This window comes from Neolamprologus brichardi, chromosome 5 (genome assembly GCF_056152115.1).
Source record: "Neolamprologus brichardi isolate AB-2024 chromosome 5, ASM5615211v1, whole genome shotgun sequence".
NCBI classification, from domain to species: Eukaryota; Metazoa; Chordata; class Actinopteri; order Cichliformes; family Cichlidae; genus Neolamprologus; species Neolamprologus brichardi.
Window position 1 is genome coordinate 9,933,512 of NC_142108.1, and position 15,196 is coordinate 9,948,707.

A 15,196-nucleotide genomic window follows, 5' to 3' on the forward strand; every position below is an offset into this window, starting at 1 on the left:
AAGTTGCATTGCTTTGGCGTGGCTGTAAAGAAATAGACGCGCATCAGCTAGTGGGGCGAACCTCTGCTATGGCTGAGGTGAGCGTTTTTGACTTATTTGATCTGAAAATACTGTGTTAGATGAATCTTTAATCGGATTTACACGTCTGGTGAGATTTGTTGCTTTGGGTTAAAGCTTAGATTGCCATACTTTCTAGCGACGGTATTGGTCGTCAGCGCAAGCTAATATTTTTTAAGCTAACATTAACCCATAACCGAAGCGGGTGTTGGTGTGAAGTGTAGTTTTTGACAATTTCCAACATTATAAATAGTTATTTTCATCATAGGGTAATAAAAAAGCCAGCTGTTACGATGACTGTTTGCTTTTAGGTTATGTAATGTAGTGTGTGTCTGGTTAACGTTGGATATTAGTACTGTTCGGGTAAACAGAGTTTAGGTGTTGTTAGCTTACAACAGATGCTTGCTTTTCCAACCATTCTGCTCATTAAATTAATATGCATAAGAGTAAATTCTTTGTGTAGACCCACAGCTTACAGGACCTCCAGCAACCAGCTGTGTCCTCCAAGGTGTTCATCCAAAGAGACTACAGCTCAGGCACCATATGCAAGTTCCAGACGAAGTTCCCCTCAGAGCTTGAGTCAAGGGTATGTACAGAGTTAACCTCCATGCCATGGTTGTTTCCTCGCTGCTTTAAGTTTATGTTTTTAAAACTGCTCCTGTGGTTTCAGATCGATAAGCAGCAGTTTGAGGAGACCATTCAGACGCTAAACAACCTGTATGCAGAAGCAGAAAAACTCGGGGGGAAGTCCTACCTGGAGGGCTGTCTGGCTTGCCTAACGGCCTACACCATCTTCCTCTGCATGGAAACACATTATGAAAAGGTAAAACAAAAAAGAGTTCACATCAGAGTCTTATGTTATGGGTCACTGTGCCTCAAATCGTTGTGGAACTTCTGCTGAACCATATATTTGGCTCAAAATTGTATGTTTCAAGGCGTGACAATATGTATATAGTGATTTCTGTGAGATTTTACCTTCATATATCAAATAGAACTATTTGAAAAATGTTCTGTCCACCTTTCAATTTTTGAGGCATGAATATCTCAGAATATTATCTATTAAAATAATGAACGCAAATTTTCATTGGTTCCCCCCCCCCCCCCTTTTCTTTTTTTTTTTTTTTTAATTTTAGCCTCAAAATTGAACCAGTATGTGTAATTCATGACAGATGTACAAAAATGTTTTGGCTAATTGGCTTGGCTAAAAGAAAAAAAATTTGAGGCCAACTGTCTTGGAGTAGTTTTATAAAATAGGTTGTGTTTAAAATGTACTAAGAGGTTTAAAAACTTCACAAGTACAGATGTAATTTTTCTTGTGCATGAAAATAAATTTAGCAACACAATTAAGAGGGCATTAATAGCTCGTCTCACGCGAATGGTTTTGCAAGGACAAGTTGTTGTGTCTCCAGCACTGGGTAGTCCGATAAAAGACCCTGACCCTAAACGCCTCTAACCCAAACCTATCCCTGATAACTGCCTCTTAGTTTATTTTAAACTTAACCTGAATTAAATGACTTCTCTAGGGCAACGTGCACACTTACAGAGTGACTGTAAAAAAAAAAAAAAAAAAGAAGATGGAATGACTCTTACATCGCCCTCTTTCTGTGCTCAGGTGTTAAAGAAGATTGCCAGATACATTAAGGACCAGAATGAGAAGATCTATGCTCCGAGAGGCTTACTGCTGACTGACCCCATAGAGAGAGGCCTCCGAGTTGTATCCTTAATTCAGCTGCATGCTTACTAGAGCTAAGTTATAACTGTTATAACAACAGTCATCATGCCCCACAAACCACCAACCCTTGGTCTATTTATACCTATATACTCAAACAGCGTATTTCTGTCACTTTGTGAGCACCTCAGTTACACATTAAATCAAATATAAATGTTTATTGACTTTATTGATTTCATTTTATATCTCTACAGTAGTTAAGTATGCTTTTGTTCTATACACAAAGGTGGATTATCTTCAGTTACTCTACCCTTTTCTTTTTCTTTTTTTTTTTTTGATCACATAGCACTTTGTATTGGCCTTAACTTGTTCTCTTCAAGGTTGAAATTACCATCTTTGAAGACAGAAGTATTGGCTCTGGAAGATAAAAGAATCCATTCAGGTGCAGCTTTGATAAAGATTTGACTTCGCTCCACTGTGTTGTTCATTCCTATTGTTAAGGAAATCTTTATAATTCAACTGCATAATATAAAATAAGCCAAGACAACACTAGAAATGTGATTTACTTTCAGTTGTAACAGGGTTCTCTCTCTCTATCTATCTATATATATATCTCTCCCTCTCTCTATTGCTCTACTCTGTAGGTTGAAGACTCCTTATCTGTCTGACAGCACATAATCAGAGTCCCGCTTCACCTAAATGTTGTATAGAATTTTGATCTGATCCTCTTTTTTTCCCTGTTATTTATAAGTGCTCTACTGTCTGCCTAACCTTATATGTTTATAAATGTCTTCATGTCTTTTTATACTCATCATGACCTTAGTTGATAAAGACCAGTCTCTTATGAATTGTGCCATTGTGTTAAATGCCATTTTTGATTATGGTAGTTTTGTGTGATTTGACTTGTGTGTTTTATAAAAGACATAAAGTTAAAAAAAAAAAAAACCCTCAAAAAACATTACTGCTGTAGAAACAGGTTGGGATGGAGTTGTTGGTATGGTTTTGGGTAGTTCTTCACACAGTGTGTTTAGCCACATTACGGTTGTTGGCATTGATGATGCAGATGTTCTATCCGTGTATGAATGTCACCTTTTTTCTTGTGCTGGAGCAGATCATGTCTTTTTCACACTTGCATATTGGGATTTGTGAGCTGGAGTTGGGTGACTTCCAAGATGGAGCATGTTTACCTTTTTAATAAGATCACTTCAATAGTAACATGTCCTTCTCCTTCACTAAAATCTTCCTGAATCATGCTCATCAGCCCTACATGTTTGTCAAACTTCCCCTTGTTCACAATCACCAAACAGTCCGTGATTGCTGTATATGGTGTTTGGACAACTGGTCTACTTTTCTTACAATTATTATGGTTTATCTAAATAAATAATAATTTCCTGAAAACTGTTGGGCTGCTGTTGATTAATTTCAGAGTACGCATTTATTACACATTTAGTTTTTTTCTTTTAAAAGAGAATGTGATGTGATATTTTGTGTTTGACACATTTCACTCACGAGGAATATGAAAACTTTTATTTTGAAGTAGTCAGAGCGGAAGTCTTGCTGCGTTGGTCTGACCCAAGTCAACGTTTGTTTCCGGAAGCCAAAGGATACTAGCTACCCTGCGACTTTTATTTGTAGGCGCTTTCCCTTGTTCGAGCTCCCCATCGTGCTGAAACTACAACAAATCAACACTGTACGCTTCAGCCTCAGCTGTAAGAGTATTCAATTTAATATTCAGTTATTAACGTAGCTAGAAAGGCGGTTAACATTAGCACCACTAATGCATTAATGTCAAGCAAAGAAATCTAGCTTTGGTTTAACTTTTAATTGCACATGTAAACACCGAAGATGCAGCTAGTTTTACGTGTTTGTTTGGCATTAGCAAACGCTTAACATTGCCTTGTTCAAGTTATGTTGCTAGCTAGCAGTGGTAATCACTGTCACTTTTTTGATTTTTAATTAGGGCGAGCGAGGAAGTTCACTTCACCCTGTTGTCAGCAGGACCCGGCTTTCTTTCTCCGTCCACCCTGGCGTTCCCCTGTTTCGATGGAGTGTATCTCCCAAAACAAGAAAACAACTTCTTGCATCATGTCCTGGATGAGCTGGAAACATACCAACAGAAAAACAGCCACAACAGGTAAAGTTAAGAAAGATGGAGCAACCCGAGCAGTTTCATCACATGAAGTGAAGTGATCACTTCCTTCTCGGTTATAGTGATTTATTAGTGAACCTGTTTAGTAAACATACACAGGTTAACACTGTGTAAACAAATGGCACATGTGTTGAAACACCGGTTTCCTACATTCTAAAGAAAACGAATAGGATAGAAACAGACAGTCATGCCTGATTATCACTGTGCCTTTTGTTTCATTAAGGAGATAATAAACACAGGCACGGGAAATCAAAATATCAGATCAGAAATTTAAAAAAAAAAAAACAATGTAGAAAATACTGGGTATCATATTCATATTTTCTACCACGGAAGCCAGTGGTCTCGATTTGCTTGAACCTCAATTTTTTAATACATTTTTTAATTCTCTTTCTTTACTGAGCTACATTACTGTAACCATTTTCACTCATGCACTTGAGCCAATCTGACCAATCACATTTACTGATAACTGTACTGGCCACAGAAGGGCTGATTTTCCAAATCAAGATTAAACTATTAAACATGTAGCGCTTTGGTCAGTGAGACTGGGAAAAAGTTACTGTATTAATAAGTTTGGCCTATTTGAAGCCAAGAAAATAAGTGAGCAAAAAATGCTGACTCTAAGTTAACAGACCTCAATATGAAAACTCTGTCATTAAAACATGGAAGAATCTGATGCATTAAAATCAAGTAGTTTAATAATTCAAGTTTCAAATTCAGTTTTTATTTTTTCAGCTGCAGCCTCAGTGTTGTCTGCCAATCTGAGAATAAATGATAAATATAAAAACAAAATTAAAACGTAGCTTAGTCTATTTGGTTATTTGAAATAAGGTCAAGTACTAATAGGTGCTCTGCTTTACAATCAGATATTGACGCTTATACAGAAATATAATTGTAGTTAGAAAACAATAATTAATTATAACAATAAAAGTCAAGGAATAAAGTTACATATGGGAATCTGTATTCAGTACCGTTGTTCATTGGGGAAACCCAAAGTCATTAGAAAAACTTTAGACCCTCTTAGTGTCTGTGCACAGAAATCCGAGGGATCTTCCTGGAATGGTGACACTATTTTCCAGAGAACTGATTCTTTCCAAAAGATGTCAGCGTCTGCATGTTCAAACTGTCAAGTAGTGTTTCAATTTAGGGTCATGGGGTGAACTGGAGCTTTATCCACTTCCCACTGTTGATGTGTTGCCAGTCCAATACATGGGTCGTGCATAGAGACAGACAACTATTTAAACTGAAGGCCAATTTAGAACCATTCATTAACACAGCATGTATACCGTTAGGCTCTGGGTGAAAGCTTAAATACACCTATACAAACACAGAGAGGACATGCAGTGGGCATTTTTCCTGTCCTGTCGCCATGCTAGCCCCCCAATCCTGGTGTTTCCAAACAATCTGAGTCCATAGAATTTCCAAAACTCAATTTTAGTGCTCCTGAAATGCCAGAATAGTGTGGGAGCTCAGCATAAAATCAGTTTTAGCCGTTATTATGGGGTTGAACTTTGGTTCATAGAGGCAATATTAAAAAAAGGCACTGCAGCTATGAGAAAAATGTCTTGTCATCATGAAAGCATTATTCTAAGTCCCCAAGCTATAATGAGCCTGTTAATGGGTCTAATAAAAACTGTTTAACCAAATATTGAATTGCAAAGTTCTTTCAGACTTTTATATTAACAGTTTACTTTGGAACTTTCTGTGATTGTGTTTAAAATTTATGTTTTGTGTGTTTGTTTATAACACATCTTTAATGTGTACTGTGATTTTTAAGCCTAATCGCTCCAAGAACTATGTGAATAAAAATGCTGTTATGTTTACTTGATCAAATAATGTCTGCTGCCCTGTGTGTCCCTGTCCAGTGTGCTGCTGTTTCCTCCCTTACCCAGCAGACTGCGATACCTGATTCACAAAACCATAGAAGACCTGCCAGAGCTCACCACCTTCTCAGTAGGGGAGAGCTGGTGCCGTAGGGTGGTGGTCTGCCCTTGTGAGCTCAGGTTTGTTGGCCAAAATTTGGTCTGTATGTCTTATGCATGTTGAAAAAGACGTTTATTAACTTTAAGAAAACATGTTTCTGTAGGAGGGAGGTAGAGGAAGACAGCGACTTGGAGAGCAACAGCAGCTTGTGTGAAGAGCCCCTAAGTATTAGGGAAGAGAGGGAACGCAATATCAAGCCTAAACCTTCAATCCCACCACGAAGCCGAGCACCTAAGAGGCCCGACAAGCCCCTCTACATGCCACGAGCCGCTCGAGAGAGGCTGTCATTACGAAACTCACAAGGCTCCACAGCTGGCTCTGAGTCATTGAGTTCAGCTTGTGTTGATAGAAGCTCTGTCAACAGTTTGTCTGACTCTTGTACTTGTCCTGAATCTACAGAAAACACAAAGCTCTCACTATCTAAACAGGAATCATTCCCCAGTGTAGCAGACAGAGTCCCTAAACTGTCTGCAGACAGTTCAGCAATGTGTCCTCTGGAAGAAGAAAAGCTGGTGCTCAGGCTGGATGAAGATGAAGCTCCAGTCTTGGAACAGACTCAGTCCCAGTTTGCTGAACTGACTGTGGAGGAGGATGAGAAGGAGAAGGACGACACTGCAAGTGTGTCACGCAGTCTCCAGACAGAAGACACAAGCACAGACAAAGATGGTGTAACTGCAGAGGTCAGTTCTCACAGACTTAATTTCATGGTGTGGATGTATGCATACAGTCTTTTAGTGTTGCTGTACTGTACTTGCTGCCTTTTGGATTAATCTGTGCATTTCAGAAACCTAAATATAATGGTAACATTACATATATGTGTTTCTTATTTTAGATCAAGGCACATCTAAAAGAAGGAGTCTCTGTTGCCATTGAGCACGTCCATAATGACTACTCTATGTATGAGAATGTTTCCATCGACTCAGACGACTTTCGCCACGTGATTGAGATCTATGACTTCCCGGTTATGTTCAAGACTGACGACCTTCTTGATGCTTTCTCAGAGTACAGGTGAGAGATGACACACCTGTTCACTGCTCTGTCCTTTTGTTTCCAATCATATTTTATTTTACAATGCGGCCCATGTACCAGTGAAAGTTCTCTTTGTGATAGTGTAAAGGAGTTTAATGATACATTTAATCCCTCAGATATTTTAATATTAAAAAAAAAAAAAGAAATATAATTTCAACAACACATCTCAGTTTTTCTGCAGAAAAGAAATGCTGCTTTGGGCAAAAAGTGTAAGAAATAAATATGTATGAATGTTACAGAAAAAGTTCTGTTAGCTGTGCAGACGGCCTTTTAATTCAAATGAAATGAAATTAAAATGATCATTTTTGTTACAGAATGTCCTCTTTTAAAAAAAAACAAAACAAAAACCCTTTGAACCTGCTATAAAACCCATAAATTTCCACTGTTGATAGTGAAAAAAACTGGAAAATTCTGTTATTCAATGGTTTGTCTATTAGTTATTTACTTTGGTGTAGTATGAATGGTCATGGATGAGGTCTTTATCAGTGGGAAAAGCTATAAAACATGTGAAAACACAGTTAAATGTCTAAAATTTACGTCCTTCTTCCCATTTTCCAAAGCTGTCCAAGATTGCTAGGCCAGATTGGAGTCCTCGGCAGGCTGATCCTGGCCCCCAGACCTTATGTTTCACACCCTTTGTCTAGAGTGTTCTGCTGTGAAACCATATATAATTCATTGTACACAACAAATCTGTCAACGCTTTCAACTGTCACCTTTAATATGAATCATACATGAATTTATATATTCTAAAAATGTCACTAAAAACTGAACCTTAATATGGTACAATTACACAGGTATATATTACTTTAGCTATCTCTAGTTTTCGTTGAAACCGTCTGATGTAAATCCAGAAAATATTTCACCCTCAACCGACTGATGTGGCCACAAAATTGCTTAAAGTGCTCTCTGTCTGCCTCAGTGATGGTGGAATGAAGATCAAGTGGGTGGACAACACACACGCTTTAGGGATTTTTTCCAGCGAGTCAGCAGGTGAGCGCTTTCACTGCACGATGAATGAGATGTTGGGTTTGAGGTTTAAAGCTTATGATGTGAATAAAAAAAGAAATGTGTCTTCTTACAGCAATCCATGCTCTCTCTATCTGCCACCCACTGCTAAAGGCACGAGCACTGGCTGATGGGAGTAAAAAAGCTCAAGGCAAGGCCATCAGACGAGCAGGTGGGAGATCCATAGCAGTGATATATATATATAATGTATAATATGGCATTTTTAAAAAAAAAAACAATATGGTTGTTTATGTGCCTCCTTCCAGAGTTCATCCAGCCAGTGAAGGAGCGTCCGAGGACAGACTGTGCTGTTGCTAGGCGGATGGTAACCAGAGCCTTGGGCATTCAGGGGCGAGGCAGAGTGCAGCGATATTGAGGAGTGCCAACATCCACTACAGGTGAGCGCGCTAATAACAACGACAGGTTAGGTTTTAGGTTCCCGCAGCTCACATGTTGGAAATATTTTTATGACACAGAAGCACTTGTTGCTTGTCGAGCATTTCATTTTATTGAAAACATAATGCTTTCCCACATTCATCCATGCATACAAAATAAAAACAGACAGCAACCAACAAGTATCCTTGTAACATGAAGCACACTTGAATTGCCACATTTAGAAAAACAAAATGTACAAAACCACAAAGAGGCATTTTCACATACATGTGTGGTTGTTACAGCACTTCCACAATGTAATCAAATTCCCTGATGGTAATAATTTAACACAACTCAGACACCGATAAAGTTCTTTTTGTGCAGAACAAAAAGATGAAAATGTGTGTGCGGTGTGAATAAATTAAAAATATTTTCAGAAATGTATGTGTCAAGTATGTGAAAGGCAAAATCCCAGGAGAAGTAAGCTCTTTGCAAGATGTTGGTACATTAAGTGCACGGAGGCTCTAATAGAAATTTTCAGTTTGTTATAATGAATCCCTCTGAGAGCAGGAGTTACTTATCAGACATGCTGTATCCACAGATTGTAGCACATTGCTCTGCAGAGATAATCATAGGCATGTAATTATTATTATTATTATTATTATTATGTATTATTATTAAAACTGCTCACAGTTTTGAGTCAGTAATTCCTTTAACTATTTACTGTTGAGGCAAATGTCTCTCGGTTCAGCTGCAAGGCAACAGTACAGGCTGTAGCACCAGATTAAGCACAACACTATTTTCACCCGTTCAAACAGAGCTCAGTCCAAGATTTGTGGTCTCTCATGTCGTGATTTTTCTTTGGTTTAAAATGTTCTCCCAAACACTGGAAACTTTTACGCAGGCGGCCCTCGTTGGCATGGGTTATTTAACGAGTTACCTGGCTACAATCCTCATGGCATCTCTCCTGGTAAATAAACATCAGATCAAATCTACACTGTACTAACACTTTTTGAACATCTGAATGCAGTTAATGGTTTAGTAAGCAAGCATTTCATTTTCCCATTGAGTCATTGTTTATTGTACCAGATGAGCCCGGAGCTCAACAACAATCCAGCACTGCTCCAAGGAAGCGCATCCGCCCAGGCCCCCCTCTAGTGGTTGTCAAATATTAGTCTGCACCCCCCGTCCACCAATGCTGACCTGTCCTTCTCAGGTCTACCTGTGAGAAAGCTGGTTGGTAAGCAATCCAGGGAACGTTTCCTCCGTTTCTGAACTCAGTGTGCCACCTGTTAAGTCAGACAGGAAGAGGTCAGTGAAGAGATTAGCAAAAAAAGGCAAATGTTCTAGTTAAAGATCTCCTTATTAAACCGTTTATAAAGCTCCCGGGTAAACAGATTAATGTTAATTAAAGACAGTAACAATTGCTTTAAAATGGCTAAAAGTGCACCATTTGTTCATGAACGGTGATGTAATGTGATGATAAAGTGATAGCACAGCTATAAAAAAATCCAGTTTGTGATTTTTTTTTTTTTTTTACACTAAATTGGTAAAACTTTTGTCTAAAGGCAGACTTTGTCCTTTTGTTTTCTACAAAAAGGTCCAGCAGAGGTCTGCCCTCCTTTCACTTCCTTTCCTTTCTCCGAAGAGACTCAAAAGTGGCCGTGTTTGAATCAGTGACCATGATGAGTGATGACTGCTCACCCTCACTGATCAGCACAGCAGGCACAGTTAAGAAGAGGCCTGAGAGTTTAATGCCCATGCTGCCATCATCATCATCCATCCTGAATGATCTATGAGCAGGAGCTGCTGTGCTGTATTTGAAGCTGACCTCTGACCTTTGTACATTACTGCGGTGGTGCCTCTTGTTCACTGTTAGCCTGACTAATAATGCAATTATCATAGTGATTTCAGATGGGAGGCTTATTTTGATTTTATTGCATGCTGACTCAGAACTAAAATTTCTTTCAAGGGTGTTTGATTTCCAGGCAGGGTTTTTTTTGTTTCAGATTAATTGGAAGGATCCATGGATGGATGGATGTGATTTTTCCCCCCCTGTTCTCGTCTTACCCTGCTGATGCGGGTGATGAATTGGTTGTGTAATTCTACAAAAGTATTCATTCCTTTTTAACTTCATTTGAAGTATCTCAGGATTTGGTCAGAGAAGTACATTGTGTATAGATAAGAGTAATGCAGATCCGCTAACAAACAGATTTCATAAATAAGATAAAACACTATTTGTTTTTTTAATTCCAAGATTTTAAGTTTATGTTTCTGTTTTAAAAAACACTTTTTTAAAAAATTGTATAATAATAGGTTGTTACCTTTGTAATTAATACACAAATACTTAAAGTATAAAGTTCTTCACATTACAGGAAGCTTTGGGAGGGAGCTTTGAAATGTTCAGTGTTACCTGTTCCTCTAATGTTATATTGGCTTGTTTTAATGCCATTTTTGTCACTGATGTCTCATCAAACATCTCCTGTTTGTAAAATATTAAAATGTCATTGAGAAACTGTAAAGGTTTGTATTTAGTAAAAGTTCTACATAAAAAGGGGGCTTCCTCTGAAATCATCCTCTGTGCCTGTGAGTCAATTAAATCTAAATCTATTGAGTCGTTTCGGTGCTAAAGACGATTCTGCACAATTCTGTGAAAACAGGAAAACTATAAGTTTTAATGTCATATTTTATATGACGTAAGAAGAGTTTTTGTTATGTAGACCTGTCCTGCATGATCCCAAAGTTAAAACTGCTGACTATGGCTGCTGTGAACTGGGCACTTAAACATCACACAGATACAGTGGAACAGTTATTTTTATAAATGGTCAAATAAGGTTAGGAGAAGGGGAGTTAGCATTTAACGCTCAGACTTTTCAGGTGCAGGCTCTTTGCGGCTGAAAACCTCAGTATAAAACTGAGTTTGTTTAAATGTAGACCTTTCTAAAGTACAGTCCCAAACACCACTAATTTTTTTTTACTGAAGGATATTTCGTCCTTAATGCAGAGGGTAAAAAGATCCTTTTTACCTGTATGACAGTTATATGTCCACATCCGATGGCCATCGTATCGGGAGCGGCACTTCATTATGTTGTTAGTGTAATCTGATTCCGCGACCTCATAGTTTGGGTTAATTACAACCTGGAAGAAGGAAAAACAATGGTTGTTAAAGCATTTCTCTTGACACATTTCAAGTCTTTAATTAGTTTTTATGAGAACCAAATAACGCAAGTGTAAAGACCAGCAATAGAATAAGATGATAATAGAATGACTGATAATGCACAAAAGAGACTGAAAGAGTTCATCCTTCATCTTAGATACTATAAATCTATGCTGGACTAAATTTGTTTTAATATAAAAGTTTGACTTAACCAACTCCTGCTCATTTGGTTTAGAACCGCAATCAGAGGCTCCTTGGGCTTACAGGCAGATGCAGAGCTGTGGAAACTGTTCGTGCCTGTTTGATCTAGCAGACTCTGCTGGCTGGAGATGAGACATCTTTCCAGCAGCAGATGTGCCGTGTGGACTACAACCAGACAACCACAACAGACGTTTTACCTGCAAGATGTAGTCGCCGGGCTTCACGTCTGTGATGTCGATCCACTGGCAGTCAATGTCATGCCTGTAGGTATCCCAGCAGCCAACAGTGATGCCCTGTGCGCCGAAATTTGCACACTCGTACCTCTTTTGAATTCCTGGATTAGGAAAAGGTTACAAATTTTGTGATGAGGTCACGCTTATACAGCCCAGTAAGCTCATTTCTTTCATTAATTAAACAACGTACAATAGATTACTATTATTATTGTATTTGAATGTATAATTTGCTAATATAAGGAGTGTCTGTATTTACCCTCATCACAATAGGTGTCTTCAAGACAGAAGCTGGCCTTGTGGCCCTCTGCCACTTTAGTGCCGTTCAGACTCATCAAGTCATAGTGGGTGAAAACTTCCATACTGTGGTAATGCCTTGATTATAAAAAAATAAAATAAAATCATTTCACACTAATATAAATGTTTGTAACCTTTACACTTTTATCTAGTGGCTTTCCTGTTAGATAAGTTTGGCTTCCTCTGAATTTTTACAGGAAAAAGCAAAACGTTTGCCGTTTGCACATATCTGTTCCAGATACGTCACCTGTGACAGTCGTGCCAGACCCACGACTGAGGTGATGCCCGAGGTCTGAAGTCTGACTGGCCATTGTTGTGGATCTGGGAGGAGAAGCGAAGAAGGCGGCGGTAGGAGCTAGGGTCAGCTTTGTCAGCACTGCCGGACAGACAACGCTCTTCATGGGCACACTGCAGAGCATACATGGGTCTGTCCTCCAGATATGTGGTCTGCTCCACAACCTGAGCGTTCAGGACCAAGTCAGGGGCCGCTGCGAGCAACAAGGAATCGTGCTGATTTAGAACATGAGGGTGCACAGAAACTTACACTGAAACTTTTATTACATTTATATTGAACAGCTACAAAACTACAAGTGTTTCATTCTTTTTAAGTGACCCAGTCACAACCCTCAGTCAGCATGTACTACACCAATGTCCTCAAACTATTTTTCCATTTCCACAATAAATACTTTAGAAACATAGCTCCTAACCCATGTAAGGTTCTAAATATATATGTTATGGTTTTCTGCACTTTCTTACTCATTGTACAAGAGACCCCAGCAGCAAAGCGTCCACCTCCTTTGGGACAGACAACATGTTTCCCGTGATGCAGGCACTGCTCCAGAGTCAGCTCAGTTCCTGAACACCTCACCCCGCTCATCACCACAGCATCAGCTGATGAGTCTCCTTGCCAGTACCATGTTTCCTGTTATAAGAGAAGCACAAGAAACACATTATACACTACACAGCATCAAGACTTTGATGCAAAGCTTGATACCCCTGTGTTACTGTTAAAAAGTTCAAAAACAGAGCTTGGCTATAACAAAACTCACCAGCAACATATCTACTACAGTCCTGGATCTAACTACAGTCCTGTATGTTTGTTTAGTCTACACAAAACGTACTGCTGCTAAGCTATGCATACACAGCTAGGCTCACTTCTTTTTGTAAGCTGCAATCAAACAGATACAGATCAGCCTCCTCAAAGTGTTGTGGAAACCGTGATCTGTACGGGAGCTAGGTTTTCAACAGCAACATAATCTTATTTGTCCTCCTGTATTTAATTTTCAGACTTGCCATACCAGGTGTCCCACAAGCCAAATGTAGTCTAATCAAAGTATCTAGCACCCACACAGGGAGAGATGCTCTCTTGTCCTCTCACGCCTGACTCAGCCTTATTACAACATTTTGCAGACCACAGGGAAAACCTTCTGTTAGGAAAACTCATACTTTCCATCATCTACCCAGGAAGTGGAGGAGTCATGAGAAGTAAATTAAGCTGAGGGATATGGATGTGGGAGTATTTGCTGGTGGGCTGAGGAGAAGGACAGACATAAAGCTGTATAGCTGTAAGCTCAGTGTCATTCTTTCCATTTGGTGGTGGAGTTTGCCTGGAGAAGCAGTTAAAAGTCAGACAGGAAAGAGGCTCTAGAGGGCCAGAGGTCCTGCTCTGTGATAGCAAAGAGTTAGACATCTATTACTCTTAACACGATAACCCTTACGTAATGATAACTTACAGCATTCGGTAATAAAGGGGACATGTTATTATAATGCCTGGACTGGACTAGATGACTTGGCATAGATAGGCACACTTTAGTCAGATAGCCCCCCTGCTGCTATAAATGCACCTCCCCATGATTCACACACATACTTTCCAGAAGATTTGAAACCACAAATGCAAAATGCCTTTAAACAGAAAAATAAAAAAAACCCAAGAGAGGTCTTAGCACATCTCTCACATCATGATGTAAAGGGAGTTTGGGGTCTTCTTTAAAAATCAAGAAGGAAACGTAAGCAGGACAAGAGTAACGGTAGGAAGTAATGCCAGGGGCTTTACTGGTGGAGCGTCCACTAAACTTCAAACAAAATAAATCAAGCTCCTTCTCACCGCTTCCCTGCCCATCTGTGCTCACTGTGTGCATTTGATGTTTGTAAGGAAGTGATGTCTTTCTTTTGCCCCCAGGGATCAATAAAGCTCAAGCTTATTAAAGTGAGAGTTAATGGTATTCACTGACTTTGAGCATGCTGAAAGTCTGTGCTGCAAAGATAAGCTCGTTTTAAAAACGATTGGATGTAAGAGGGCTTAAAGGAAGACCTTACCTGAAAAGCATTGCTGGCAAAGCCCAAGCCCAGCTGTCTGCACACTACCATGGCCTCCATAGTCCCCCAGCTGTCACTGCACACCGTGCCCCACACCAAAGAGCCATTTCTCTCCCCCAGGACCTCCACACGGCCCTCATATGGGTTACGGCCGCCACTTAACCGAAGCTGAGGGAAGGGATATATACATTTAGGCATCTCCTGAACTGTTACACACACATAGTTTTTTGTTCTATATGGTAGACAGAATTTACTCACTCTATTGTGGAAGCCCATGGCAGGAACATTACATTTGACTGCTGCATCTTCCTCATGGCTGCAGCCCAAAGAGTTAGGGTTGAAGTAGCACTCGGTCAGAGACTTTTCGAAACCGGAACACTCCACCTCGTTCATGTGGACCGGTCCAATGCCTGCAGGTACACATTAGGCACATTAACAAAGAGTACTGCTGTCATAAAACTCACTGCTGAGGTATTCATATTGTGTACATTACAGAGGAGAAAAGCTAGTTTCAGATTACTGGAAAGAAGACGTGATCAATTTGGGTTACACAATGGTTTTACAACCCTGTTTCCAAAAATGTTTGGATGAATTTACTGAAAATAGTAGATCATTGGATTTTGATTGTATTTTGAAAAATAATATTTTGCATTGAAATGGATTCCAGGAAAATATTTAGTTTTTGTTGTACCTGTCCCAACCTTTTAGTGACAATGTAAAACAAAACAGACACA

General features: G+C 39.3%; 3 protein-coding genes across 4 annotated transcripts in view; 2 read left to right on the plus strand and 1 right to left on the minus strand.

Annotated features, from left to right (window-relative positions):
• On the plus strand, positions 1-3,124 carry golga7 (golgin A7). Of its 2 annotated transcripts, XM_006784532.2 has the most exons (6): positions 1-77; positions 521-643; positions 728-880; positions 1,670-1,771; positions 2,107-2,168; positions 2,371-3,124. In XM_006784532.2, the coding sequence occupies exons 1-5, from the start codon at positions 69-71 to the stop codon at positions 2,152-2,154; spliced, it is 435 nt and encodes a 144-aa protein (XP_006784595.1). In that variant the 5' UTR covers positions 1-68; the 3' UTR covers positions 2,155-2,168; positions 2,371-3,124. The 2 variants fall into 2 exon arrangements, with proteins under 2 accessions (XP_006784595.1, XP_006784594.1); XM_006784531.2 differs by having other exon boundaries at positions 2,107-3,124.
• Positions 2,943-10,865, plus strand: r3hcc1 (R3H domain and coiled-coil containing 1). The gene is made up of 9 exons (XM_087841195.1): positions 2,943-2,995; positions 3,687-3,860; positions 5,738-5,875; positions 5,959-6,535; positions 6,688-6,863; positions 7,804-7,874; positions 7,966-8,061; positions 8,156-8,287; positions 9,478-10,865. Exons 1-8 carry the CDS (start codon positions 2,943-2,945, stop codon positions 8,263-8,265), a joined length of 1,395 nt encoding a protein of 464 aa, XP_087697321.1. The 3' UTR covers positions 8,266-8,287; positions 9,478-10,865.
• The window catches only part of loxl2a (lysyl oxidase-like 2a), a 25,864-nt gene continuing 19,312 nt past the window's right edge, over positions 8,645-15,196 (minus strand). The window contains exons 7-14 of the mRNA XM_006784530.3: positions 14,721-14,872; positions 14,463-14,630; positions 12,903-13,068; positions 12,394-12,634; positions 12,109-12,224; positions 11,817-11,953; positions 11,288-11,399; positions 8,645-9,550 (exon numbers count right to left, since the gene is read on the minus strand). Of these exons, the coding sequence (XP_006784593.2) occupies positions 9,480-9,550; positions 11,288-11,399; positions 11,817-11,953; positions 12,109-12,224; positions 12,394-12,634; positions 12,903-13,068; positions 14,463-14,630; positions 14,721-14,872 (1,163 nt within the window). The 3' untranslated portion in view covers positions 8,645-9,479. The remainder of the gene's footprint in view (positions 9,551-11,287; positions 11,400-11,816; positions 11,954-12,108; positions 12,225-12,393; positions 12,635-12,902; positions 13,069-14,462; positions 14,631-14,720; positions 14,873-15,196) is intronic.